This window comes from Alligator mississippiensis, chromosome 1 (assembly GCF_030867095.1).
Source record: "Alligator mississippiensis isolate rAllMis1 chromosome 1, rAllMis1, whole genome shotgun sequence".
Lineage (NCBI taxonomy): Eukaryota > Metazoa > Chordata > Crocodylia > Alligatoridae > Alligator > Alligator mississippiensis.
In genome coordinates this window covers 318,786,595-318,813,442 of record NC_081824.1, presented here as the reverse complement: position 1 = coordinate 318,813,442, position 26,848 = coordinate 318,786,595, and the positions used below count along the sequence as shown (strand labels likewise).

At 42.2% G+C, this 26,848-nt stretch overlaps 1 protein-coding gene across 5 annotated transcripts in view; it reads right to left on the bottom strand.

Annotated features, from left to right (window-relative positions):
- The window catches only part of RPS6KA3 (ribosomal protein S6 kinase A3), a 115,437-nt gene that overhangs the window by 61,996 nt on the left and 26,593 nt on the right, over positions 1-26,848 (bottom strand). For 4 of the 5 annotated variants that reach the window (XM_014608245.3, XM_014608242.3, XM_014608243.3 and 1 more), the window contains exons 3-4: positions 4,804-4,920; positions 46-127 (exon numbers count right to left, since the gene is read on the bottom strand). In XM_014608245.3, the coding sequence (XP_014463731.1) occupies positions 46-127; positions 4,804-4,920 (199 nt within the window). Of the gene's footprint in view, positions 1-45; positions 128-4,803; positions 4,921-5,059; positions 5,079-26,848 lie in introns of those variants that run through there. The other variant, XM_019495071.2, reaches the window with a different exon arrangement.

The window sequence follows — 26,848 nt, the reverse complement described above, 5'->3', positions numbered from 1 at the left end:
AACATATATCACCTTTCAGAAATATCTACTTTAACTATCACTTACCTTTCAGCGTGGCCTTTCTTAAAACCTTCATTGCATAAAGTTGTCTAGCATCCGACCCTGAGATTTTTTTGACAAGAAATACCTGTGTTTAACACATTAAAAAGTTCTTAATGAAAATAAAGCTAAATCAGGTAACTAAACTTCAGCATACAATTTAATAGCAACAGATTAATTTTGTTGAGATAACTGTTAATTACAAAAATAGTTCCATCGATTGTAATTGACCATTCAACTTTGTCCACTTTTATACAGTTTGTATAAACTGAACACAAGTTTCTCTGTGTCCCTTTACATGTGTCCCATTTTAACGTTTTACAGTTCTGGTTGCCTAAAGGGTTGACACTACAAGCATTTTAAAACAAAAATTAAATATTCATAAACATATTAGGAACAAATGTTTCCAATTATTTAGTTGGTCTAATAAAAGATATCACATCTACCCAAAGAACCTCATCTGTCCATTAGAAACAATAAATTAAATCTGGTGACCATATTTTTCTTGGAATTGCTCTAAATGCTTCTCTAAATTGTTTAATATTTTACTGAAATTTGTGAGAAGTTAACATAATGAAAACAACTACAAAACAACTGTGCAATGTACCATGGATAAGCTGAAGTGTTAATCCACTCCTGTACAACTCTCGTCTTGCTTGGTTGCGACTGCCCCAGCCTCACACCCTTGTCAGAGCCCCTCCCCCACCATGTAGAACAGGGGTGGGAAAGATGCTGTCTGCCAGGCCATTCTATCCGGCCCGCAGAGCCCCTAAAAAATTTCGAAAATTAATATTTATCTGCCCTGGCTGCCTGTCATGTGGCCCTCAATGGCTTGCCAAAACTCAGTAGGAGGCCCTCTGCCCGAAATAACTGCCTGTCCCAGATGTAGACCCTAGTGGGGGGAAGAGGAGTGATCCATTCCTCCCTCTGCCTACCCCCTGTGCCATCGCCAGCAGCAGAGTTAGGAAGCAGAAGCTTTGCTGCTTCAGCTCTGTGATAGGCTGGGGGCATGGCCATGTGGCTCAGCCAGAGCAGACAAGCTAGGGTAAAGACTAGCCTGTCTGCCTGCCAGGGAAGTGGTGGTGGTGGGGTGGGGTTAGCAAAACATCCGAGGATTCAAGGGTTACGTTCCTGACACAAGTTAGGTCACATATCTGGAACAGAAGTTTGATAGACCGATCTAACCTAAAGTGATTACATCTGATACAACATCCATTCAGGTCTACCTTAAACTAGATTCTGCCATTTTGAAACCAGTCTACCTGCACTGAACTTCTGTTCTGTTACAGGTTTAGATCAGTTTACGATCACTGATTTATGCATCATTTCTGTCCTTAGCCTCCATGTTTAGTGAAAATAAGTCAAATATATGGGTTTTTTTATGTTGGTATTCACTTGAAACTATGCATTAACCAGATGTTGAGAGGTCAAAGGAGGTTTTGCACGACTGTTTAAGGAAGCAAATTTAATTCCTGTGGAACATACTTTTGGGTCCAAATTCTTTTATCGCATTAATCAATCTGTATTATTAGAGCAGTAAAGTTTAGAATCAACTGATTATTTAAAATGCTAGTTACTCTCTCTTCACATTAAAAAGTCCCGGGTACACTTTTGTCTAATTTTCTCTTTCTAGTATTAGGGGGTAAGGATTCTCCCGCTGACATTAAGGAGGATCTCTATCTCATTTTTCTAAAACATGACTCAAAAAATACTGGGGGACTAAGTTCAATTATAACAACAAAAATGAAGGAGTTGAGTTTATCACTGTGTTAACCTTCAAGTTCTTTATCCCAAGTGACTCAACTCTATCCTGCTATTAGATTTTCACATAACAAATTGGGTTGGACTTGTTCATAAAGTCAAACATATCAGAAAGAATCCCAGGGTTGGTGCCCACACCAGCATCTCAGTACTGTTTGTGTTTTGTACAATGGGATTCCAATCTTGGTAGAGTTTCTATATGCTGCTATACACGCAAGTATTAACAATCTGACCCTGAAGCTAGACTTTCAGTTTTAGCTGCACATACCAATCATTTATATTGATTTAGAGGCCTTGTTAAGAATTGAAGCCAAGAAATTGTGCTTAACCTACAAAAATGATCTTTCTACTCTCATGTTTCTTTAAGAAGCATTTATTTGGAGGATGGCTGATTAAAAGAACTTAGTGTCTTGGGATATGGACAAATATACATTTTAAGGGAATTCAAGAGAAGAGGAAGAGCTGCTATTCAGATTATTACACATGTAGCAATACAATAGTGGCAAAAAGAGCTTCAACTTTAACCCTGACTTACCCAAGGTCAAAGTTAGTTCAAATGTAGCTCATTTATATCAGTATTGGATCACATGTTCCTAAATTACAGCATAACAGTTACCACACCAATGATTTTTAAACAGGGTGCCATGGCACCCAAGGATACCATGAGTTCCTTTTAGGGTGCTGTGGGACACTGTGCAACATTAGCACTGATAGGTGTGCAAACACCTACACATGATTTTCAAGATAAACCCAGAGATTTCCAACAGGAAGACATAGCTTCTAATCTAACATCTTTCGACTGCTGTGCCACTTGAATTCTTTGCAACAAAAGAACTGCTGTATTGTTTTTTCTGTAATCAAGAAACAAGTGAAAGCTTAGAGCTGGCATTTTTTGACGTGTGCCTTGAGTCTAAGAAGGTTGAGAAGCACTGTAATATGGGCTCCCAAGTAGCAGCTTTCCTCTTCCTTTTGAAACTGCTTCAGTTGTGTTTGTCCAAACCTTCTATTAATTTGGTTAGGTATGGACAGGATGTCCTTAACTCAGTGAAGAGTGGTAGTAACTTTGGGTCAGATCCAGTTCAGTTTCTGAGGTGCTTACATTTAGGCAATGGAACATCCAAAACCTGTGTCCCACAGCAGCAATCCAAATTTAACCTAATGCATATACCTAAGCTCCCCATACAGCAGTGAGATTTAATTATTCTGAACAGCAATATAAATCTGACTGGGCTCAGGGACACAGGTGTTCTATACAGAGAATAGAGAGAGTTTGTGCCTCCAGAGGAAGGTCAATAGGAAACATTAAGCAAAAGGGGTACATTCAAATTCTTCGAAGCAAAGATGCCTGAACTCATCCTGCATGGCAAGTAAATAAGAGCACCCAATGTGCAAGAGCTCCTGCTCCCACTTCTGAGGGTAGGTAAGTCGTACTAACTGATCAGTGGTAGCAGTACTTCCTACTTTTGCCCAATAGCCTTATAGTTAGAGCACTCGCCCAGCAAGTGAGGCTTGGCTTTGAGGCTGTGCAGGGAAAATCCCCTAACTAAGGGGTTGGCAACCTACAGTCTGGATCTAGCTTGCAAAGAGACAGGATCCAGCTCATCTTTTAAGAACAGCTGGCTAATCCCTTGCTTCCACCCAATCCAGGCCATGTTTTACTGATGGCTGGCTGATCCTGGCTGCTGCTCCAGTCCTCTATCCCAGTGGTTCTTGACATCATTAGACTCAAGGACCATCTTGTTAAAGAGAAGGAAAATAGAGCTTTTTTTTCCTGTTACAAGGAACTCAGAAAGACTACAATAGGGCAGAAAGTTTTTGACACTACAGATTCTTATTTGAAATCTCAGGGTTTACCTTATGAATATTATGTAGGTGTTTGCATTCCACATCACCCTTAAAAGGATCTTGTGGTACCCCAGGGCACTGCAGTACTCTGGTTGAGAACCACTGCTCCATGAGGAGGCTGCTCTCACCCCCCCCAATCCCTGCAGCATCTGCTCATTAATGCTGGGAAATCAGCCACTCCAAATACTTGCTTGCAACAGTGACCAGAGGCTGCAGTGGGGGAAGGGAGGGGAGGCATGAAAAGTCCTTTGCAAAGATGAGCTAAAATTGGCAGCTGTAGATCTGCTGCCCATGGTGACAACTGGGTTGCAAGGGAAGGCCTGCCTTTATAAAAAGGCTTCTGCCCCTGCCATAAGTACTACAGCTAGAGAATAGTTTGAGTGGGAGCAGCCCCTCTCTCCCATTGAAGTTAAACCACTCCGCAACTATGAAGAGTCATGGGACCAAAAGAATAAGGGAGAAGGAAGATGCCTCTGTAGCCATGGGAGAAGAATGTTATGGGTTATTTTTATTTTTTAAACCAATAGCTGTAATGAAACAACATAAAAAGGTTCCTCAAAACAGAGACTGGAAAGCCCTTCCAGATGGGCTACTGTAGACTGAGAGGTAGGCCTTATACCCTAATAGCAGAGTTGAGTTGTCAAATCTATAGCTCTCTATAAAATTAATTATGGACAAGTCTATACTGACAAAAGACATTCTAAGAAACATCTCAATATATCCTGGCACACCTACTCCAAGACTGCTGTGCTTTTAAAGTGCTGCTGAACGTTGAGCAAACTGTCTCAGGCCTGCTTATTGATGCATGCTGACTGCTCAAAAGCCAGCTACATTGCATCCATCTAAGGTATAGTGGGTATGCCATGCTTCACTAAGGTACTCCTTAGCTCAGCCTCTGGCTGGTGCAGACATGCCTTAAGGGTCCTTTCGAGGTCTGCATAGTAACAGAACCCAAAAAGTGATTTACAGATTTCAAGAAAATGTCGGACACAATGAGGGTTCTTGGCAGCTTATTTTAAAAAGGTGTCTGAATCTGTAACTGTACTTGAATGGAAACATACAACTACTCCAAATATTTTACCTTTATTGCTGTCCAATTTCAGGTCTTCTGAATATCCTTTTTATAACCCTCTACAGAAATCTATACATCAGACCTACCTTTCCAAAAGATCCTTGTCCTAGTACTTTAAGAAGTTCAAACTGTGAAGGGTCTGCTTTCTCATGTCCTTCCTTTACATGATGGGTTATTGCTATTTCTTTGATAGTGCCTTCTTCCTAGTATGGAAAAACATAAGAAAAAAAAGCTACAGATTAATGTCAAACCTTCCCAAAAGTTTGATTTAGTTACAAACCTCAGACACAAATTAACCAGCAACAGAAAAAAAAAAAAAAAAGGTTTACAATTAGATCTAACCTGGTGTATTTTGCAAGTAACAGCAATGTTATGTAATTCTACGGACAGTATCTCTGTGCCTAAAGGATGCAGAAATATGTATCAAGACAACATACTAAACAAAACATGCCATGCTGAGATTTTGAGGAATATTTTTGACAAGAAAGATTTGGACTACGTTTTTTGAGAAACTGAATCATCTAAATACAAGTTCAATAACACTCGCATTAATAACAAATTAACAACGAGACAGTTTGACATTTTTTGTTAGTGAATACTGAATTCGGAAGCAAAAATGATCACAATCTGTCTTGCTAAAGGAAGATACGCATCTGAAAATTTTAATAGTTTACATAGAAGTCATCTCAGAGAACCAACTAATCAGTACTCATAACTACGGTATTTTAGGTGTTAGTTTTAGTTGTTCAGGTTAAAATATCTAAGAAAAATGCACTGGGGCTCATTGTGCTCTACTATAACATTCAATACATCAGTCTAGCAAAGTTGAAACTTATCTAATAAATGTTTCAATACCAACAAAGCAAGACAGAAATTGAGTGTAATTGCCTTTGGGAGCAACAAATTTCTACTCAGTAGCATGGTATGTCTAGCTCACTATTTTCCATTTTAAGAGTTTTGACAAGTAAAAGGTGAGAGTGTTCTTCATCCATGAAAATAATCCTTTCTTGAAAAGCTGTTTAAATTACAAATGCTCAAATACAAATCTGTTAGTCTGAAAAACTGTTGGTGGAATACGAAGAGGAGTACAGAAGTGATACGAGAACATTTTTTAGCAACAATAATCATTAACTACATTAACTACATTCTACTTTTGCCTAATTATGAGGAATATTTTTATTATATACTTTAAATCAATTTAAGAAGTACTTTGAGATACCTTATTAAGCAACTTCATGATCCCCTGAATTGTTCATTACTGTAGCTATAAAGCACTATTTATTGTCAATACAACTATAATTTTCATTAGTTTCATAGATGTTTAGGGTTAGAAGGTACCTCAGTAGAGTGAGTCCGGCTCTCTGCCCTGGGCAGGAAAGAGTGCTGGGGTCAGACCCCAGCTAGGTGCTTATCTAGTCTCTTCTTAAAGACCTCCAAGATAGGGGAGAGCACCACCTCCTGTGGAAGTCCATGCCAGATTCTGGCAACCCTTGCTGTCATTTTTGTTTGTTTATGAAAATATTTATGTAACTTAGTAGTAAATACAATATAAATTAAGAAAATAAACCATGTAGATATTTAATTTACCAGAAATGAAGCTAAAATAAATCAATGACTATGGATTAATGACAACTGGATCAGATTTAGCCAACTGTTCGCCCTCCTTAATGATCTCCTGAACCTGTGGTCTTCTGATGAACCTCTTAATGGTTTTTCTTCTGTAATCCTGTTTTGAACTGATATTTAGTGAATAAACCCCAAAATTCGATATATATTTGTTACAACAAAGGATGTTTCATAACGTCACTGTGGTGTGGACATCATTAAAAGGAGTATGACTTACTGCTTCTACCATACTGCAAGTTTTATCACAGCATTATGAAAGGGTAAATTGACCTAGATGGGATTCTTGGAACTATGCCATCCTACATGTCCCATGGTAAAATTGTTGCCATTTTAAGCTGTCTTTGGTCTGTAAAAGCTTTTAAGTTCTTACATTAACTGTGGCATATATTTCTAATATTTATATAACTGTTTTCATAAAAATAAGCTTCCCCCTTGCTTGATTTGATGACAAGCAATTCTAAGTAAGGCTAAAACAAAAATAATTGGGTTGTTTTTTTGGTCTCAATCATTTAAAATCTAGTGAGCGCAAGAGACCACACAACATAAAAATATCAATGATTATAACCATTGTTTGGGGTTTTGAAGCATACTTTGGCAGAGACTGTGTGCATCCCTGTAGCATGTGATACATATGGATCTGAGCATACTTTACTTAATCCATTCCCTCCACCAGTGCAGTAGTCTTGGTCACTAGTGGCACATTACATCATCCTGTCACTAATTCTGATTGCCTCACAAGGGGAGGGAATCTTAGAAGAGGTGGTATTTTCTGCTGAAATCAGGCCAGGGGAACTTTAAAAAAAAAAAAAAAAAAATGTTTTCAGTCATGCAAGGTACCATTTAAAAAATATTTTTTTAAAATCTCCCTAAGGCCCCCAGTTTTGTCATCTGTAGAACTGTAGAGGACTTGAGAAATCCAGGGTGGGTCAGTCCTGCAAGCAGCAAAGTTTATTTTCTTTCCGCATCTAAGAAGGAGAATATGCCATAGTTCAGACTGTCTAGTATGGAAGAAACCTTATAGTACTGCAGATATGGCTACTAATGAATTCAAGTAAAGGCAAGAACCTGAAGTCTAAAGGCCTAAAAAAGCTTAAAGCCTGACTTTCAGAAGTCATACTAAACTACTTTAAGGCAAGTGCTGCCTGAGCAGTTAACAATTCTTCCAATTTTTTTTCTCTTTGAAAAGCGTTACCTTTGCCAACTACTTTTCATTTAGAAATGTCTCTAAATATTCTAGAAGACTGTTCAATGATGCCACAAAACCAGATGGAAAAAAAAAGGATAATCCACTTTTACACACTAACTGGGTGTCACATTAAAAAATGACAGTTCACTTAGTATTCTATGGACAGTTAAAAAGTTCTGGAGTCCACAATGAAGCTAACTGTATTGTAAAAATGGAGAGGAGTTGAGTGGATTTCCTTTATTTCTCTTTTTGCAACCTGAAAGGGGTTCTCCATACATTAGGGAAGGCTACTTTACTTCGATGGAGACCTGGTTGTCCCCATGGTTGCTTGTGCTGGCAACTGCCTTTGCCTTTACAAGCAGGATAATTCTGTCCTCTCACACACCACAGGAAGAAAAATGACCTCCATGTCAGAAAAAGAACTTCAATGAATGACCTGAAGTTTTCTTCACCATCACATTAAGCTTTCATATACAACAACAGCAAAATTATTAACTTAAAAAAAAAAGATAGAGTGAAGCTTTTGCAAGGCTCTCTATACCAACAGGTCTTGTTAGGTGGTGGGGGTAAAGGGGAGGGAGAAAATAAACCAATCCTCCAAAAATTCTGGAGCAATTCTGGCAGCTTCTCTTTAAAGGAAAGAGAAATATGAACCTCTTGAGTACACTTGGAACAAACAGATGACTAAAACAAGTTACCCAAGTTCATTAATTTCGTAGTAAATTAGCCAAAGATTCTTCTGAGAATGCACCCTACAAATTAAAATAAAAACCTCTTGAAGTAAGTAGAACAACTGATGAGGAAGGACGGAAGGATGTGTGTGCACATGCGTGCAAGTGTGTGCACAAGTCCTTTCTTTCCATTTCACACCCTGGAAATATATCAGAGGTCTTTACTCATCCGGTAGATAAGAAGCTATTAATGGAGAATGATAGCATCCTGTTATATCTCAAAACAGCGTGTTCTTTAGTAGCAAAACAGTTAAATATTTTAAACTATTTAAATAGTCACAAGTTAGGAGTTTATATCCTAAAGATCCATCCATCAATTTTCATTAGGGAAATAATTTGGATATACACCATGGAAGATCCTAACTAGTTAAAAAAGGCAGCATCTTTATTTAGACCGTTTTTGAGACAATAATACTAGTTAGTCTTGCCTAGGTGAACCTGGGAATGATACCAATAATTCAAGTTACCTAACACTTCCTGCTTTAAATCCCTGTTTCCAATTGTTTATATTCTTGGCCAAGCTAAGTGTCCATGCTAAAGGTTTCCAAGTTGGGTGTCCTCTGTATGCCAAACTGTTTTGGAACATTGGTTTAAAAGGTTCAGCTGTCTTAAGAATGAGGTGCTGGGGGGGGGGGGGGGGGGAGGAAAAAAAAAGGGGGGAAAAAAAGTGTTGCATAATATTAAACAAACAAAAAATTCTCACATCAGGATAAACTTTTTGCCTCCCACCTCTGGAGTAACAGGAAGGTGAGACCACTGTCAGAGATGTGCTTTTTGCCTTGCTCAGGAAAATATTCCTAAATTTGTCCAAACACATGAAAATTAATTTTTGCATACTTGGAAAACTGTTAAGCATCTGGGAGGGTCAGGCTCTCCAAGAACAGCATCTGTACTGAGCAGTCTCTTCCTAGCATGGTACTCAGTCATCTAAAGTTTTGACAGTCTTTTTCCTGTTCTGATGCATTTCATATTAAGGTCGGGATCTAGTCTACCCAATTATTAATGTGCAAGAATCAGAAATGAACATGTTTCTGCCATTAATTTTCCCCTATTTATTTTGGGGGAAAAACAAAACCCAATACCAATCATCCTTCAGCCAATGTTTACGCGAAGACCACTTAAGGAAACTAGTGCTCAACTACAGACATCTCTTCTAAGCACCGCTCACCATATACATATGTGTACATACTGGTTAAGGAAACTGGAGGGGATTGGGGTAGCGCAGGCACTAAGGCACACAGTTTATAGCTCAGAGGTTGCAAGTTTAAGGTCATAACAGAAGCGCTCACAGCACAGGCCTGTCAGTCCAATGAATATGCAAATTATGCTAAATACCTTGTTACAAGGACATGAAAAAGGAAAGGGAAGAATGGAAGTTAAAAACTTTTAAGCTGTCATATAAAATACTGTTATGCACAAATATTAACATTCATATAAGAACTAGCATCACAGTAACTTAAAATTTCAGTTTACCAGCTTCACTGTTTGAGTATACTTCTCTCACTATACTGAAATAAAACATCTACAGACACACTGTGAAACCTGTCTAAGACAGAATCACACAGGACTAAGAAAAAGTTCCAGGTTAAACATCTTACAGGTGGAGCTTTCAAGCCCCTCTTTTTCCAGTTCACACTCTTTGTCCTGTCCCAGCCTCTCTGATCCATGATTTCTCAATCAGCACTCAGCTCAGGTCCTCTACTGTGTGCTCTCTGCTGTGTCCTAACTCCTGTGCTCCCTGATTTCTCTCAACTATTTCCAGCCTCTCCACTCTGCTCACCATGCATGTACAGGCACTCCTCACTTAACGACCAAGTTCCGTTCCTGCGACTAGGTTGTTAAGCGAATTGGTCAATTAGCGAGGAGCCACCTCTTGATACTGCATGCCTTGGCTTGAGACACCGCACTGCCGTTTCCACAATACGTTTCATACAATACCGACTGCTCGGAGAGCTGGTCGTAAGTCCGCGCGGTCGTTAAACAGGTAGGTCGTTAAGTGAGGAGTACCTGTACACACAATAGGTAAATTCTTTCCCCCATACACAAATTCTACAAATGGACACCAAGTTTCATTTTCATTTCTGCATTTGTTTTCGGCTTATACAAACTAAACACACAATTCCCTATCATGTATACTGGGACCACAGACATTTTCTAGCTTGAGCAGAGGGGTCAAAACGTGGTTTTTACAGGTTCCATCTTAGATGGATCTCTCTGTAGTAGATAATATGGGCGGGGGGAGAGGTGGGAAGGAAAATCACAGCTGCTTTAAGAAAAGGAAATATTTTATTGCCATGTTAATTAAACAGACCCATACTTAATAAACCGTCTTGCAATTTTTGCTTACAAGGCTGAAGCGATCACAGCTAAACATCCTTTACTACTGATTTGACCAATAAATTTTATCACTATATTTATTTTTTACTGTCTTAATTGCGGACCTATGCACAACAATTTTTAGAGATTCATGACCTGATTTATCACAATATTTGTACAGATTTCCCTTGATTTATGCTGTACATGCATTCCTGGAGAACAGAGCATAAACTGAATTTGCATAAAGCGAACCCACTTTACAATGTAACAAATAGGGATAGGTTCCCATGGTGGTGAGGCAGGGAGGGAGGGAGGGAGGCTGGGACTAGGGAAAGGGGGGGGGGGGGGGAAGAGAGAAGGTGCTACTCCCGGTGCTGCACAAGGCAGCAAAGCAGAGGGAACAGAGCAGCACTCACCCCAGCCCCAGCCAGGCTGCACTGTGCTCTGCCTGCCCCCACTCACCTCTGCTCCTGGGCTGAGCCATGCCCTGGTGCAGGCAGCCGGCATCGGACGCTCCTGCGGCTGCTGCAGCCGGGGCCGGGTTGAGTGGGGCCGTGGACCTTTCCCCTCCCCCAACAGACTTACCTGCTTGGGCAGGGGGATCTATACTGATCGCATAAGAGAGAATTCGCATATAAATCGAGCAAAACTTGTACTTGATTATGTTAATTCTAGGATTAGAAATAATTATTTTATAATGGCTGATCCTATTTTATTATTATATTTGCATTTCTGTTATTTTTGTTTAAAGTTACATTGTTTTTGGGAGCATCACTTTCAGCCAGAATCCTGAATAAACTGAAATTGAAAACTGAATAAGGGCTTAAAGAATGACACAAACAAAAGAAGAGATGGATACACTGTTTTTTGTAATAAAACAATGTTTCCATTTTTTACACAAATACAGCATACTGCTTGGTTTCAAATCCAACTTTGAGAAGTTTGTGGTCTGTTCTTCAAAAACGTCAGTGTCACTTTTAGGTATTTAAGTCACTAATGTGATCTGATTCCACTTAACACAGCAGCCAAAAAGTCACTAAGATACCTACATTTCTTAGACATCTACCTCAACTTCAGCTTTGCTAGGATTCAATTTTTTTTTTTGGTAACAGTAACTCTAAGTCCCAAGCTCTTTAGATGGAGAAAAACTACATAAAGGAAGTTGGTGTGATGCTGACCACCTTTTCTCCAGGAGCCTTGGCCCAAAAAGGCAAAGACCTGGATTTAAGCCCTCCTTACCCTGATGTTTTAACCCAAACCTATTTTCCTGCAAAGTGTCTTAACCAGTAGTCTATGATCTAGGGCAGAGAGCATCCTACACATCCCTCAGGTTTGGACCACTGGATAGAAAGTGATGAAAGTCCCTGGGGCCCAAAAGAGTGGAGTTTGACTTGGCAGACCCATGAGGAAAGTACTCGAGATGGAAGAACCCATAAGATCTAGTTCCTGTTGCATATATATCAAGGGTCTCTTTTCTGGGTATGCAGTTAAAAATTTAGTCATTTCTCAACTTGAACTATAATAAACTAAATTAGTTCCTTATTAAAAAGCTGGTTTTCCAAACTTCTATTTAGTCTTTACAGGTTTCACCATCTTTTTTGAACTGCCAACACCAGAACTGGCCACATTATTGCAACAATGATCACACTTCTACTGTATACAAAGGTAACGCCAACTCATCTTCTAACCAATGTTTCCCTGCTTCGACATGGAAGGATCACATCTGGTGTTTCAGTTACTCATTATGAGCTCAATTTCACTTTATCATCTAACATATACCTACAGAGTCCTTTGTTCCTAAATAAAAGGCCTTGAATGTAACTGTATTACAACACATAATGAAACCAGCTTACATGATCCAGATGGCTCTTTACAAGTGAGCAGTCATTTACCACTGTACCAAGCATTTTGATTTTTAAACCTGTTTAGCAGAAGTGAATATTAATAGACTAAGATCTCTCCAGACCCCACCAGAAACTCTTCTACTGGATTCCACTTATTTTGAAATTGCTCTTGAAGTCTGCCACGTTTATGCAGTTTCTATAAAGCTGTATTTACACTTTTATATAGGACAACTTTTAAGTACAAATTCCAGGATCGCAATTTAGGAACCCTCATCCTATTTTGGCATATCTAACATCCATTTATTTCTACGTGAACAGAAGCTACAAAATCAAAAGACAAGACGCAGCTCTTTGCTAGCTTTGTTTTCAACAACAAAAAAAGAAAAGAAAACGCAGATTTATACAAGGTTATTGTGTTATTTGATGGAAACAGGAAAATAGTGAAAATTACTAAATAATAGAATAAATAATTTGGCAGCCCTGAAACACCACTTATTTTCTACAAGTGTTGATAGGGTAGTGGCAAAAGAAGGAAGCAAGTTCACGATGTTCTTAACTTAGGCTCATCCACACATCCATTTAATATAACAATGAGATCTGATTTCCCCCCCCCATCCTAATAATTGTGCCTCCTGCCAGTCACATAGTATTATTATGAACGTACTGAAAAGGCAAATGCATGATTTTTGTGGAAACTAAATTTGGATGGAGTCTGGGAAAAAGTGTGAGCTCCACGCTTTTGGTGGGCTTGTGGAAAAAAACAAAAAAACCCCAAACCCCCTTAACTGGCAAGCAGAGAAACCTGGCAGCCTTGGGGCACAGGGGAGGGGCTGAAGGCAGTATGAGGTGTGGTGACAGGGTGTGGGCAGAGCCAGCCTTAGGGGGTGACAGCGCCACAAGGTCCTGATAGCTAGCTGGCAGTATCCAGGGGTGCAAGAGCAGGTACAGTGTGTAGCAGCCAGGGAGATGCAGGAGGAACTGTCCCTGCTGCCAGGAACCTCAATGTCTGAGTCCAGTGGGGCATGGAACTGCCAAGCCAGAGGCAGAACCCAGGCACCTGTGGGCTGTGCTCTGCTATAGGTAGGTGGTGCATCCTGGCTGCCCCGTCTGTCTGTTAGGGAGGGTGCATGGAAGTACCCTGTGGCAAACGTTCCCTTTGGCTCCCTGCCCCTGCCCCCCTCAAGACTTTTCTGCTTGCAGGTAAGTTCCTCCCCTCCCTTCTTCAGTGAACCAGCCAAAAGCACTGAGCCCACTGTGGCAGAATGCCATCTCTGTCTCTCCCCAAACTCTGCTACAAGGTGGGGACCAATCTGACAATTTGGTTACCATGGTCACTGCAGAAAGCAGACACCCCTGGCTCCATCGGCTTCAGATAACCCTGACTTGTAACCTGAGCTGGATACATTCTTGAGGAAGGGGAATTCTGCTCCCTCTGGCTACGTGACTGGCCTCACACACCTGGGTGGGGGCTTAAACTCCCTATTGTTCTAAGCAATGTCGTCATGACTGGGAGGGGCCTAGAGACCCTGCCAATCTATCCGGCAACCAGAGATGCATTTCAAATTGGTTGGCTGGCAGCCAACAGTTGCTGGCCTTCATTGGATCAGGTAAATAAGGTCATATGGTCTGTATAAGTTAAGGACTGCCCAGGAGACAGGGCAGCAGCTATGATGAGCACTCTCAGAGAATCTGGACCATCTAAAACTAGATCATCAGTCCATTGTGACAACCTTGTCCAGGGCAGCTCTGGCCAGACATGAGGCATCAGAAGCTCTTGAGAAGGAGGGGGGGGGGGGGGGAAAAGAGTGGTAAAGAGGTGAAGAGTTTCCCCCATTAAGGACTTTATACCCTGCTTCTGATCCCCTGTGCCTAGCAGCCCAGCAGGGAAGATGCCTCAGTAGTGACCTTTAAAGCTCCCTGTGTGCAAAGACCCATGATATGAGGCATGGGCACCTGCGGAGCTCACCAGCTGCCTTTGCCCCATACCACAAAGTGGCTCCTGCAGCTGTGCAACAAAGGTCCCAGCACCCCAGCTGACACTTCCACAGGTGCCCTGGGAACTTAAAGCAGTGGTACAGCTGGAGCACCCAGCTGTATGCCTGCTTTTTAAAGGTCCTGGGTGCAGTAATCCTGACACTGGGGAAATGCTCCCTGATGGTTTGGCTTATGGTGCCTCCCATCTCCCCTTTGCATCTGAAGACTAGACAGGGTACCAGGTACAAAACCTAATGCTGACCCCAACCTGATGCCACTGCTTGAGAAAGGAATGGCTGTGTCCTAGACCCTGGGGTTGCTCCACGCCAGATATCCATGTTCAGCTGAACACTGGGATTTATCATGGAACAACTGTGACATGCCTACACATTCAAATGAAGGTGCGATAATAAGTGAGCCACAAAGATGTTCAATATAACATATGGAAAAAATCTTTGTGGCTTATCTGCTATATTATCTCCACCATAAATTGGCTTTAATATGTGGCCGGGTTACTATTTAATTAACACCTTAATCGTGCCTCAGATATAATGTATGTCAGGGCCCTTACACAGCCAACTTGCTTTTACAACCTCTTGAGGTTGGTCAAATAAAACAAAATATTCATATACACCAGCAAATTGACCTCCTCTGTCAGTTTACACTATTCCCCATTGTGATCTGGACATGCAGCCAGGAAAGCTGAAGAAAACCAGTCAGTCTCACGGTGATGCTCTTGGTGAAGGCAGGACTGGAGTGGCCAGTTCTGTTGTAGCACAGCTCTAATGGGGTAATTTGTCAATTAAAACTTCAGGTCTCTCAAAAGGTGATGTGATGGTACAGTCAGGAAATTTTTTCAATGCTTGTGTATTCTTCATCACTAGATGAAATATAAGTAGGGACCTACTTAACTTACAAGGCTGCCCCCCAATTTCACGGGAAGAATGCAGGCCTAGGCAGCCATTTTTGCAGACAGTGCATGGTGGGCCCCCCACACCTCTCACTGGCCGATGGGCCCCAGTGGCCCTGCCCCTCATTGCTGACTGGCTGCAAGGGCTGTCATGCAGCCCCACTCATCACCACTGATTGAAAAGCATTTTCTTTTTAGTAAAGAGTGTAGAATTACTTCCTCAGATCATTACTTGGGACTGTGGCATTGCTAGAACTTGCCCTTTGCTTTTTCTTTCCTTTTTTTATCACTTTCATTATTAAAAGTTTAATTGTATATTACTTGCTAAGGGTGTATTTCTGTATCCTTTATTAAAAATACAGTATATTAAATAATTATTAATCAGTTAGTAAAAGGCAATGATTTAGAAAGCTGATATTTAACCAAGCACATTTAAAGGGCTTGCCAGTGAAGTTACACAAAAGTTTGGGTACACTATTGTTAAAGACAGTAAGCTTACTGGATCATATTAAGTGATTTTAAAAGGATGACTCAATGTTGGCACAGCTCCTTGACTCATATACATAATTTCCTTTTCCTCCCCTCCCTACGTCCGGAAGTCTCCTCAATGCACTTGCTTTCTGTAAGTTGTTACAAATGTTAGCACTGAAGTTATTTGTCCTATCTACAGAAATACATTCTCTACAAATTATGTAAAAGGAAGCAAGCTTGTGGAGTGCAAGACAATAATTTTCATGTGACGGGACAATTTAAAAAAAAAGAATCAGATTACACAAAATTTAGAGAAAGTGTAGTAGTGGTACTGTTTTATATTTATATTTTTAAAATCTCAACCCTTTTCCACAGTTTCCATAATTTAATTAAACAAAAACCTTGCATTTCAGAAGACTTTACAGCTTAAGAACATTTAATAGATTCTTATGACTTCTGAAAACATTGCTAGGTATTATAAATTGTGATATAATGTCTAGGTAAAAATCCCTGTCAGTTGACCTCAACATCTAAAATTCTATCCAAAAAAGTAAAAAAAGAAAGAAAAAGATAAACAACAGAAAGTGTTTACACAATTGTTTTAAAAATTCAGTGAGAACAACTGCTTTTGAAGTATGCATTCCCATGCAGTTTTTGAAAAGATAAAGGATATGCAACTGTCAGCAAAATTACCAAAAAAACCACAACCCAGCAATAAAATTTTACTGGAGTGAACACTCAGAATATGGTAATGGTGTGGCAAAAAAGGAAAAGAAAAAAGGACAGGAAAAAAGAAAGGCTTACTTCAGTGATATTCTCCAGTTGACAATGCCTGTGAACTAATGCACATGTATATTTGGCATAATTTATTTGACTAAATTAATCTGTGCAACATTTTAAATTTATCAAAATACTTAAATACTACACAGGGATGCAATGGTAGTACATTTAAAAATATTTTAACATCCTATCAATCCAAAATATGCAAATCCTATCCAAATGTAAAATTTATCTAATAGCTTTCTGCTCTCTCAATATTAGCATATGTACACATTTTAAATTAGCTGCATTGTTTTATATGCCTTTCAATTTTACTTGAACATTTCAGTTACAGAATTAAAACTCAGATTTCCACCTTACCCCAATTACAATTACTCTAATTTAATTTTCTGTTTACTGATCTATAAAAATACACCATTTTGAGTAAGCTATTACCCTAAACTAATTTTTCAAACTCAAGAGCTTTTGTCAACTAACTAGTGAAAAAGGTAGCAATATGAACGTTCGTTTCAGCTAAGAAAAAAGCATTTTGCTACTGAACATATTTGTATGTGATACTGCATACATATTATAAAAAAAGATCTTGTGTAAGTATTAGGGGAGAGCATCCATCTGTCCAAGAATTTTCTTACAAAAATATATTTAAGTAGCCCTTTTAAACTGTGTAAAAAAAGGTATCCAAACTATATAATTTTTGAAATCCAACTCTTAAGCAACAGTTATCTTTTAAGACAGTTTTTTTTTTAAATCTGTTATGTGTATCATTACCTATAAACACAAAAGTGAACTGTTCCTAATAAGCTGTCAACTAACAATTCAAGTATTTGTAAACTTCAATTTTTCAGTTCATCTAGAAGCTTATAAAAACATATAGTTACACTAGAAAAACTATCCATAAAATAACACTAATCACAAGCGCAGATTTTAGTGTTGAACAGGAACTAAAACCTTCTCAAAGTCTTTAAATTTAACAGGACATCTACATTTTTAAAAATATGAATATTTAGGGAAAATTAAAATATGACAAGTATTGATTAAAAGTATAGTTCACAAAACATGAAAAGATTACGATTGCTCCAAAAATCGTTTAAGCCAAAACATAAGAAACAATGCTTACCTGAATACAGCGAATACGTAAAGCCAGAAACTTAAACATGGCTAGGAGGCCATGGTATTTAATTTTTCTGACCAAGCAATCATAAGTCTGACAGGGAAGACCGAGCCCTAGAGCTCTTGCTGCTACCAGCTGTTCCGGCAATTAGACAGTTTCCTGTCAGGCAAGTCAGAGACTGCAAAAAAGAGGCCTGTTTTTTTTTTTCCTGTGGTAAAACAAGGAAAAACTGGAAAGCAATAGTGCTCACATAGCTGATACTACAGACTATCAGCACAGGAAACCTAAGCAGATTGTTTGATAACATCCGCAACAGAGTGCTTGTAACTTACTCCCTGCTCCCAGGAAGAGTGGACAAGTCAGAAGTCAAGTTACTAAGCAACATATCCGCTGTTATGGAAAACAATAATTTATTTACTTCGATATTTGTACTTTCTGATTTTTAGTCTAAACCAGGAATAGGCAACCCCTGGCATGCATGTCAGTATGACATGCAAAGGCATTTTGCTCAGCACTCATGCCTCAGGGAAAGGGTCGGGCCTGTGCTGCGAACAGAGATCAGGCCCCTCTCTGCTCCCTCGCCACCCACCCCTGGCACACCGACATCTTACAAGTCGAGGCTGTGGGTATTTTTGGCATTCTGCTAAAAAATATTGCCAACCCCTAGTCTAAACAGATATTAGGAATATCTTAAAGATGGTCAAGCAGAACATGCTGGAACACCATGTGCTTATGTATATGAATACAAGCATTCAAAGTATCCGAGAGAACTCTACAACTTCCGTTGTCCCAGTGAAACACACACTGGTGGAGCACTGTACAAGTGTTATAGGGCCTGGCTGGATGCTCTGTAAACAGCCTGCACCAGGGGGTCCCTGTGCACTCATCCAACATGGTTTCCAGGCTCCCCCATCTGCCTGGAGATAGCTGACCAAGGGCACAGGTCATGGCTGTCTGACTTGCTGCCTCAGGAGACCACGCTCCCTTCCCCATAATACCCGCTTCCTTATGTCTGCTGTCTTTTCAAACCGGTCAACTTCCCCACCAGATGCCCAAAATGAATTCCTATCCTTCTAGCACGAGCTCACAGACCCAGTTCCAGCACAAGTCAGGTGAGCATGGGACTGGATTCAGGTCTGAGGGTGAAGGGGGAGGTTGGAGGCTCCAGGAACAGAGCAGGGTGGGGTTTGTGACAGTGATACTCAACCCATGGGGCCTTATCTAGAACACAAGGCTGGGGCCACAGGCTGGACTAGCCCTGTACCAGTCATCTGGCCTGCTGACTTTGGTCATCTGGTCAGCATACTTTTGCCCTGCACCTGGGACTTCCAAATAACAGCAGCCAGCACCCCAAGGAGAACAGCACTGACCAGCACCCCAGGCAGATGTCATAGGATTCATAGATCTTAGGGTCAGAAAGGACCTCAATAGATCATCGAATCCGACCCCCTGCATAGGCAGGAAAGAGTGCTGGGTCTAGATGACCCCAGCAAGATGCCTATCTAACCTCCTCTAGAAGACCCCCAGGGTAGGGGAGAGCACCACCTCCCTTGGGAGCCCGTTCCAGACCCTGGCCACTCGAACTGTGAAGAAGTTCTTCCTAATGTCCAATCTAAATCTGCTCTCTGCTAGCTTATGGCCATTATTTCTTGTAACCCCCAGGGGCACCTTGGTGAGTAAAGCCTCACCAATTCCCTTCTGTGCCCCCACGATGAACTTATAGGCAGCCACAAGGTCGCCTCTCAACCTTCTGTTGCGGAGGCTGAAGAGGTCCAGGTGCCCTAGTCTCTCCTCATAGGGCTTGGGCCTGCAAGCCCTTAACCATACGTGTGGCCCTTCTCCGGACCCTCTCCAGGTTATCCACATCCCTCTTGAAGTGCGGCGCCCAAAATTGCATGCAGTACTCCAACTGCGGTCTGACCAGTGCCCGATAGAGGGGAAGCATCACCTCCTTGGTTCTGTTCATCATGCATCTGCTGATGCACGATAAAGTGCCATTGGCTTTTCTGATGACTTCGTCACACTGACGACTCATGTTCATCTTGGAGTCAACTAGGACTCCAAGATCCCTTTTCGCTTCTGTGCCTCCAAGCAGGTCATTTCCTAGGCAGTAGGCATGCTGGACATACCCTGCCTAACCTATCCTGCTAGGCAGTAGGTATGCTAGGACATGTCCTGCCTAACCAAGCTTAGTGGGCCCTGGCCGCAGTGGCAGAGCTCCTGAGCATGGTGCTGCTGGAGTGGCCCAAGCCCTGACTCTCGCTGGAACACTGGCTGCCACCACTGGAAGCCCTGGCTCTGGTCACTGTGGTGGGATTTGCCCACGGTGCTGCTCGTGCTGCTAATGCCTAGATATAGACTGCTGCCATGGCAACTCAGGGTGCTGCTCAGGTTGGCAGTGTCCAGCTCCCACCATATATGGCTGTTTCTGTGGGAAGCCCCACCACCACAGCTCCAACCCCAGCTTTGGCAGCAGTGCAGGAGCTGATGGAACTGCCCGCACCCCAGCAAAAGCCAAAGGTCTGGCTGCCACCGTGGGAGGCTCTGCTACAGAGAAAACTGAAGCTCTGGCCAGTGTCAAAGCCTCAACACCTCACTCAGAACCCTGGCTCTGGCTACAAGTTTCTGCCTGCAGTGCTGCTCTGGCTGCAGTGGTTCAGTCTCTCAAGCACACTCACACTATCCCTGCAAGAGGTGGGGGGGAAGCTGGAGGCCACTCTACTAGAAGCCATTCCTACCACACTGAAGGTGGCAGAAGTTTCTATCAGAGATGCTACTTTTAGTCTGGTAGAAACTGCAGCTCCATCAGTAGAAATGGAACATTTGTATGCACCTATTTGTTGGTAGGGGATGGGATGACAAAAGTGACAGCCACATGTGCCGAGCACATGGCTCTCTCTGACACTGTGGTCTAAATAAAAACTTCAGAGTCATGTAATGGACCCTGTAAACTGCTTGCACATGGGAAGGTTCTTTGAAACAATATCCAATGAATCAGATGATAGGGACCTAACTAGACTAAGGATGAGGGTGAATATAGTTATTATTTAGATCCAAACGATTATCTTACACACAAACACAATGCCCTTTAAAAATAGTGTACTGTGCTGTTTTTAAGCAATGTAATCAGTTTTGAATGCTTTAAAACCTTTAAACTTCATTGAAGGTTTCACTCTAATTTTACCCAATTTATTCTTTGGCATAAAGAATTTTAAATTTCGTTTTAACATATCTAGAACTGAAAGTATTACTGATCTGATGTTTGAGTACAAGCGTAACTATACAACTCTATTCAATGATTCATATTTAGCACTGTTCTTAATAAAAGCAATAGATGAAAATGCACTCATGTAGCGCTACTGAACTATGTTTACATGATGTTGCATTTCCTCAAAAGAATGAAAAACCCCAAACTTCAACTGAAAGCATGCATTAAATATTCAACAACGGAAAATGCAAAAATAATTTGCTATAAGCAGATAACATTTCTGTCATTCTTCCCAGACAAAATAATTAAAAATCCAAACCTTACTCATACTCACAGTGCTAAAACATTTGTTTCAATCATTAGTCACCTCCTAATCTGTATGCAGTATGATAATCTCTTTGGTCTTCCGATTCCTGTGTTGTTCTTTCCTACGCAAGACAACTGATAAAATTCTTTCAAATATAGCCAGAGCACAATGCTTTCCTCTTCAAAACCCTCCTACCTCACTAAGCCAACAGACAAAACTTGGGTAAGATCTCCCTCTGTGTACACAGGCTTAATGAACTCACTGTTTGTTCCCATGACTACTTTTGCCACTAGAGTATATCACTTTCTTTTCTCCATCCCATTGGGAGATCCATCTCCAGGTAAGCACTAAGAGGCCTGATAGACATCAGGACAGGGGGGTACCAAGGGCACCCATCGGAGGACTTAAATGTCTCTACACTAATGTTGGGAGCATGGGGAACAAGAAGGAGGAACTTGCACTCCTGTTTGCAAGCAACAACTCTGACCTGAATGGACTAAATGAAATGTGGTGGGACCCTACTTATGATTAGGCAGTAGGCATTTAGGGTTACAGGTTGTACAGATATGATAGAGTGGGGAAAAAAAGTGGGAGGTGTTGCTCTCCATGTTAAGGAATGATATACATCCTCTATAATCAAGATGGGATCAGAGGAGGGCCAAACCGAGGTACTGTGGGTCAGGATACAAGGGGGCCAGGGGGAAAGGGACTTGGTAGTGGGGGGTGGGAGTCTACTACAGACCACCACACCAGGAGGATGAGCTAGACCTAGATCTTACAAGTTGAGGTTGTGGGTATTTTTGGCATTCTGCTAAAAAATATTGCTGACCCCTGATCTGAAAAGATACTGGGAATATCTTAAAGAAAGTCAAGCAGAACATGCTGGAAACACCATGTGCTTATGTATATGAATACAAGCATTCAAAGTATCCGAGAGAACTTTACAACTTCTGTTGTCCCAGTGAAACACACACTGGTAGAGCACTGCACAATTCTCCAGACAGCTCTCAGAGGCCGTAGGGTTGAGAGATATGGTTGTCATGGGTGACCTAAACTACCCTAACATCTGCTGGGAGAAGCAGTCAGCCAAGTCTAACCGCTCACGTAGGTTCTTAACCTGCATTCACTATCCAGCGAAGGGTGGGTAAACTAATCAGCATGGCTGAAGTGCTAGACTTCAGAAAGCCTAGATTTAGTGTGCTCAGGAGATTAGTCAGTGAGGTGTTAAAGCTCAAGAGCATTGGCAAAATGGGGGTCCAGGCAGGGTGGTTGTTCCTCAAGGGAGCAATCCCCTACAGGCACAGGAGATAATCCCTTTGTGCATAAAAGGGGGCAAAGGGGCCAAGAAGCCCTCTTGGCTGAACAGAGAAGTCCAGGAAACCCTAAGGGCAAAGGAAGAGGTATACAGGCTGTGGAAATGGGGGGTGGCTATCAAGGAGGAGTATACCGTCCTTGGCTTGCACTTGCAGGGAATCAGTTAGGAAGACCAAAGCAGGATTACAATTTAGGCTGGTGACAAAAATTAAGGACAACAAAAAGTCCTTCAGGTATATAGGGAGCAAAAGGAAGATGCAGGGTAGCATAGGACCCCTACAGGACAAACTAGGACAAATAGTGACAGAGAGGGGGGACAAAGCTGAGCTCCTCAATCAGTTCTTTACATCTGTATTCCTAGACACAGACCAAGACAAATCTCCCAACTGGATCATATGTAGACGCAGGAGGGACACCAACCCACCAACTGTTAGCGCAGACTTAGTGAATGGGCACTTAGAGGGGCTGGATGTGTTCAAATCAGCGGGCCCGGATGAACTTCATCCAAGGGTGCTGAAGGAACTGGCCAGTGTCATAGCAGAGCCGCTGGCATGGCTGTTCGAGCACTCATGCTGCTCCGATCAGGTCCCAGAGGACTGGAAAAGGGCCAATGTGGTCCCTATTTTCAAGAAGTGGGGGAGGGAGGAACCAGGAAACTATAGGCCAATTAGTCTCACCTCTATCCTTGGGAAAACTGGAAAAAATCATTAAGGATTCAATTTGTGGGAGCCCAGCAAGGGAAATAATGCTGAAAGGAAATCAGCACGGATTCACTGCAGGTAGATCCTGCCTAACCTTGTTTCTTTTTATGACCAGGTCACAAAATGCTTAGATGCAGGTAGATGTCATCTACCTAGACTTTAAGAAGGCCTTCGATATGGTATCTCATTCTGTTCTTGTACATAAACTGATAGGTTGTGATCTAGATGATTACATGGTCAGGTGGGTGGCAAACTGGCTTAGGGGTTGCACCCAGAGAGTGCAGGTGGATGGGTTGATATCAACCTGGAAAGATGAGGGCAGTGGAGTCCCACAAGGCTCAGGACCTAGACTGGTGTTTTTCAATGTCTTCGTCAGTGACTTGGATGAGGGCGTGGAGAGCACCCTGTCCAACTCTGCAGATGATATCAAATTATGGGACAAAGTTAACACACCAAAGGGTAGGGAACAGATCCAGGCGGATCTGGACAGGTTGGAAAAGAGTGGGCCAAATGAAATAGGATGCAGTTCAAAAAAGACCTGTACAAAGTGCTACACTTGGGCAAAAAGAACCACCACCACTGTTACAGGCTGGAGGATGACCTTCTCAGCAGCAGAAAGGGATCTTGGAGTCATAACTGACTCCAAGATGAACATGAGTCGTCAATGTGACAAAGTGATCAACAAGGATAACTGCACTTCATCATGCAGTAGCAGATGCAAGGTGAACAGGTCCAGGGAGGGGATGCTTCCCCCTATGCGGCACTGATCAGGCCACAGTTGGAGTACTGTGCCCAGTTTTGGGTGCCACACTTCAAGAGGGATGCAGAGACTCTTGAGAAGGTTCAGAGGAGGGCCACTCATATGGTCAGAGGCCTGCAGCCAAGGCCCTACGAGGAGAGACTGAGGGACCTAGATCTCTTCAGCCTCTGTAGACCTCTAAACTTTGATGCCCACAATTCTAAGCTTTTTGACTCAATGAGCTGCATTTCAAACTCTTCAAAACACCCATCCACTGAAATACAGACAAATTCCAAGTCACTTTTGCTGAAGTTTTCTGGTTTAATTAGAAAAGAAAACATTGGATCAGATCGCTGGAGATCTTGAAATTTGTCAGAAAATTCTGATTCCAGTTCTTGCATGTACATTCCAATCTCATCGACACTGACAGTGCAACATGTCAATAGGTCTTTTATATGTTGAAGTAGCGGAAAGTTGAAGTTTGAATATCCCGAGAAAAAGCTGCTAGTTTTGCAAGAAACACCTTCCAGATTTCATAAAGATCCAGAACCGTTTGCCAAGCACCCTGGAGATGGAGGTTGAGTTCGTTTAGGTGAACAGTGATGTCGGTTAGGAACATGAGCTCACACAGCCATTTGTCATCATCCAGTTGGGGGAAGCTTTGTCCTTTTTCCGACAAAAAGGCTTTGATTGCATCGAAACAAAGTGCATCAAAACCTTACCACAACTTAGCCACAACATGTTGCTGTGAAGTGGAAGGTCGCTATAAGCACCGTTCATCTCTTCTAACAGTGCTTGAAGCTGTTTGTTAGTCAAAGCAGATCTAACAACAAGGAAATTCACAATTCGCACCGCTGTATTCATCACATTACTAAACTCTGAATTAGAAACTTTAGCGCACAGGTTTTCTTGATGGATGATACAGTGAAATTTGATAGCCGGGTGGCTGAAATGATCTTCAGGTAACTTTATAAACCCCTTCTGTTTTCTGACCGTGGCAGGAACACCATCTGTTGTCTCACAAAATATTTTTCTGATGTCGATGCCTTGTTCTTGAAAACGGTTTACAAAAGTTTCCACAATATCTTTCCCCTTTGTTGTACCACGCAGGGGTTTTAGGCAACAAAGTTCCTCTCAGATTTCATCAGAAGCACAGTATCTTGCAACAACTGCCAAACGTGGAACGTCATTTATATCCATGCTCTCATGAAGAGCGATGCTAAACACCGCTGTGTCTTTTAATGCAGTTGTCTGCTTTTCGTTTATGTTTTCTGCCATTTCACTCGCATGTCTTTCAAATGTTCTGGCAGAGACGGGCTGTTCTTTTATTCTAGATAGGATCATGTCTTTATTTGGCAAGTCATTGAACAAAACCTCCGAACTGCTGAGGAAAGCTTCTTTTAAATATTCCCCGTCTGTAAATGGCTTTCTGTTTTTTGCAGTGCACTGTGCAATTTTGTAACTTCCTTCTGTGGCTTGATTTTTACTTACACTTAAGTGTTTAAAAACATTGATTTGCTTCTTGCATCCTGCTACTGCCTTTCTGATCGATTCAATTGTGTCTGCTTCGTCAAGGAAGTTTCACTCGTGCTTCGTTTGAAAATGCTGTTGAACACTTGACGCGAGACAAACAACACTTGCAAAACAAAGCACAAACAGCACAGTCCTTCTTTTGAATATATACAAATTCGTCTGTCCGAGAAGGCTGAAACGAATGTACATCTAACTTTGCATTCTTAGGAGCTGACATTTTGTCAAACGTACCCTTCAACTTCAAAGGAAAAAAAAATCATGACAGACGGTGGCGCTGGACACCTCCTGGACTAGGACTGTCGGCAGTGCCAGGCTGGGATCAGGAAGGAATGGTTTCTCACAGTTTCATAGTTGGTAGGGTCGGAAGGGACCTGAGCAGATCATCAAGTCTGACTGCCTGCCATGGGCAGGAAAGAATGCTGGGGTCAAACAGCTCTAGCAAGGTGATTATCTAGCCTCCTTTTGAAGACCCCCAGGGTAGGAGCGAGAACCACTTCCCTTGGAAGTTGGTTCCAGATCCTAGCCACCCTGACTGTAAAGTAGTGCCTCCTGATATCTAGCCTGAATCTACTCTCCGTCAACTTATGGCCATTATTCCTCATTACTCCTAGTAGTATTTGGGGGAACAGGGACTCTCCCATAGCCCGCTGGTCCCCCTTGGTCAATTTGTAGATGGCCACAAGACCCCTCTCAGCCTCCTCTTTGGAGGCTGAACAGGTTCAGGTCCCGTAGCCTCCACTCATCGGGTCTGCCTTGCTGCCCCCTGATCTTGTGGGTGGCCCTCCTCTGGACCCTCTTGAAGTTGTCCACATCCCTCCTGAAGTGCGGTGGCCAGAACTGGATGCAGTACTCCAACTGCGGCCTGACCAGTGTTGCATAGATGGGAAGGATCACCTACTTGGACCTGCTCGTGGTGCATCTGTGGATGCATGACAAGGTACCGTCAGCCTTCCTGACCATGTCTCCACACTGGCAGCCCATGTTCATTTTGGAATCAATAATGACACCAAGATCCTTTTCTGCCTCTGTGCTGGTCAGAATGGTAGGGACTGCTAGAGTATTTGCCTTCTTCTATAGCAGGGGACTTGGCCCTCTTCCTTGAAGCTTTCTGTATTTTAATAATCCTTGTAGTGGCAGGACAGTGGGAGCTCCCATCCCCTGGCATGGGACTGGGGCCCGAGCCAGGCTGGGGACAGCAACAGCACCGGGATGGGCCTGGGGCCCGAGGAGGGCTGAGGCTGGTGGCGGTGGCAGGATGGGCCTTGGGCCGGTGGCAGTACCAGGATGGGGCTGGGGTCGGTGATAGCACCCAGCTGGGGCTGAGGCTGTTGGTAGTGCCAGGATGAGGCTCAGGCCCGTGCAGGGCTGAGGCCGGCAGCA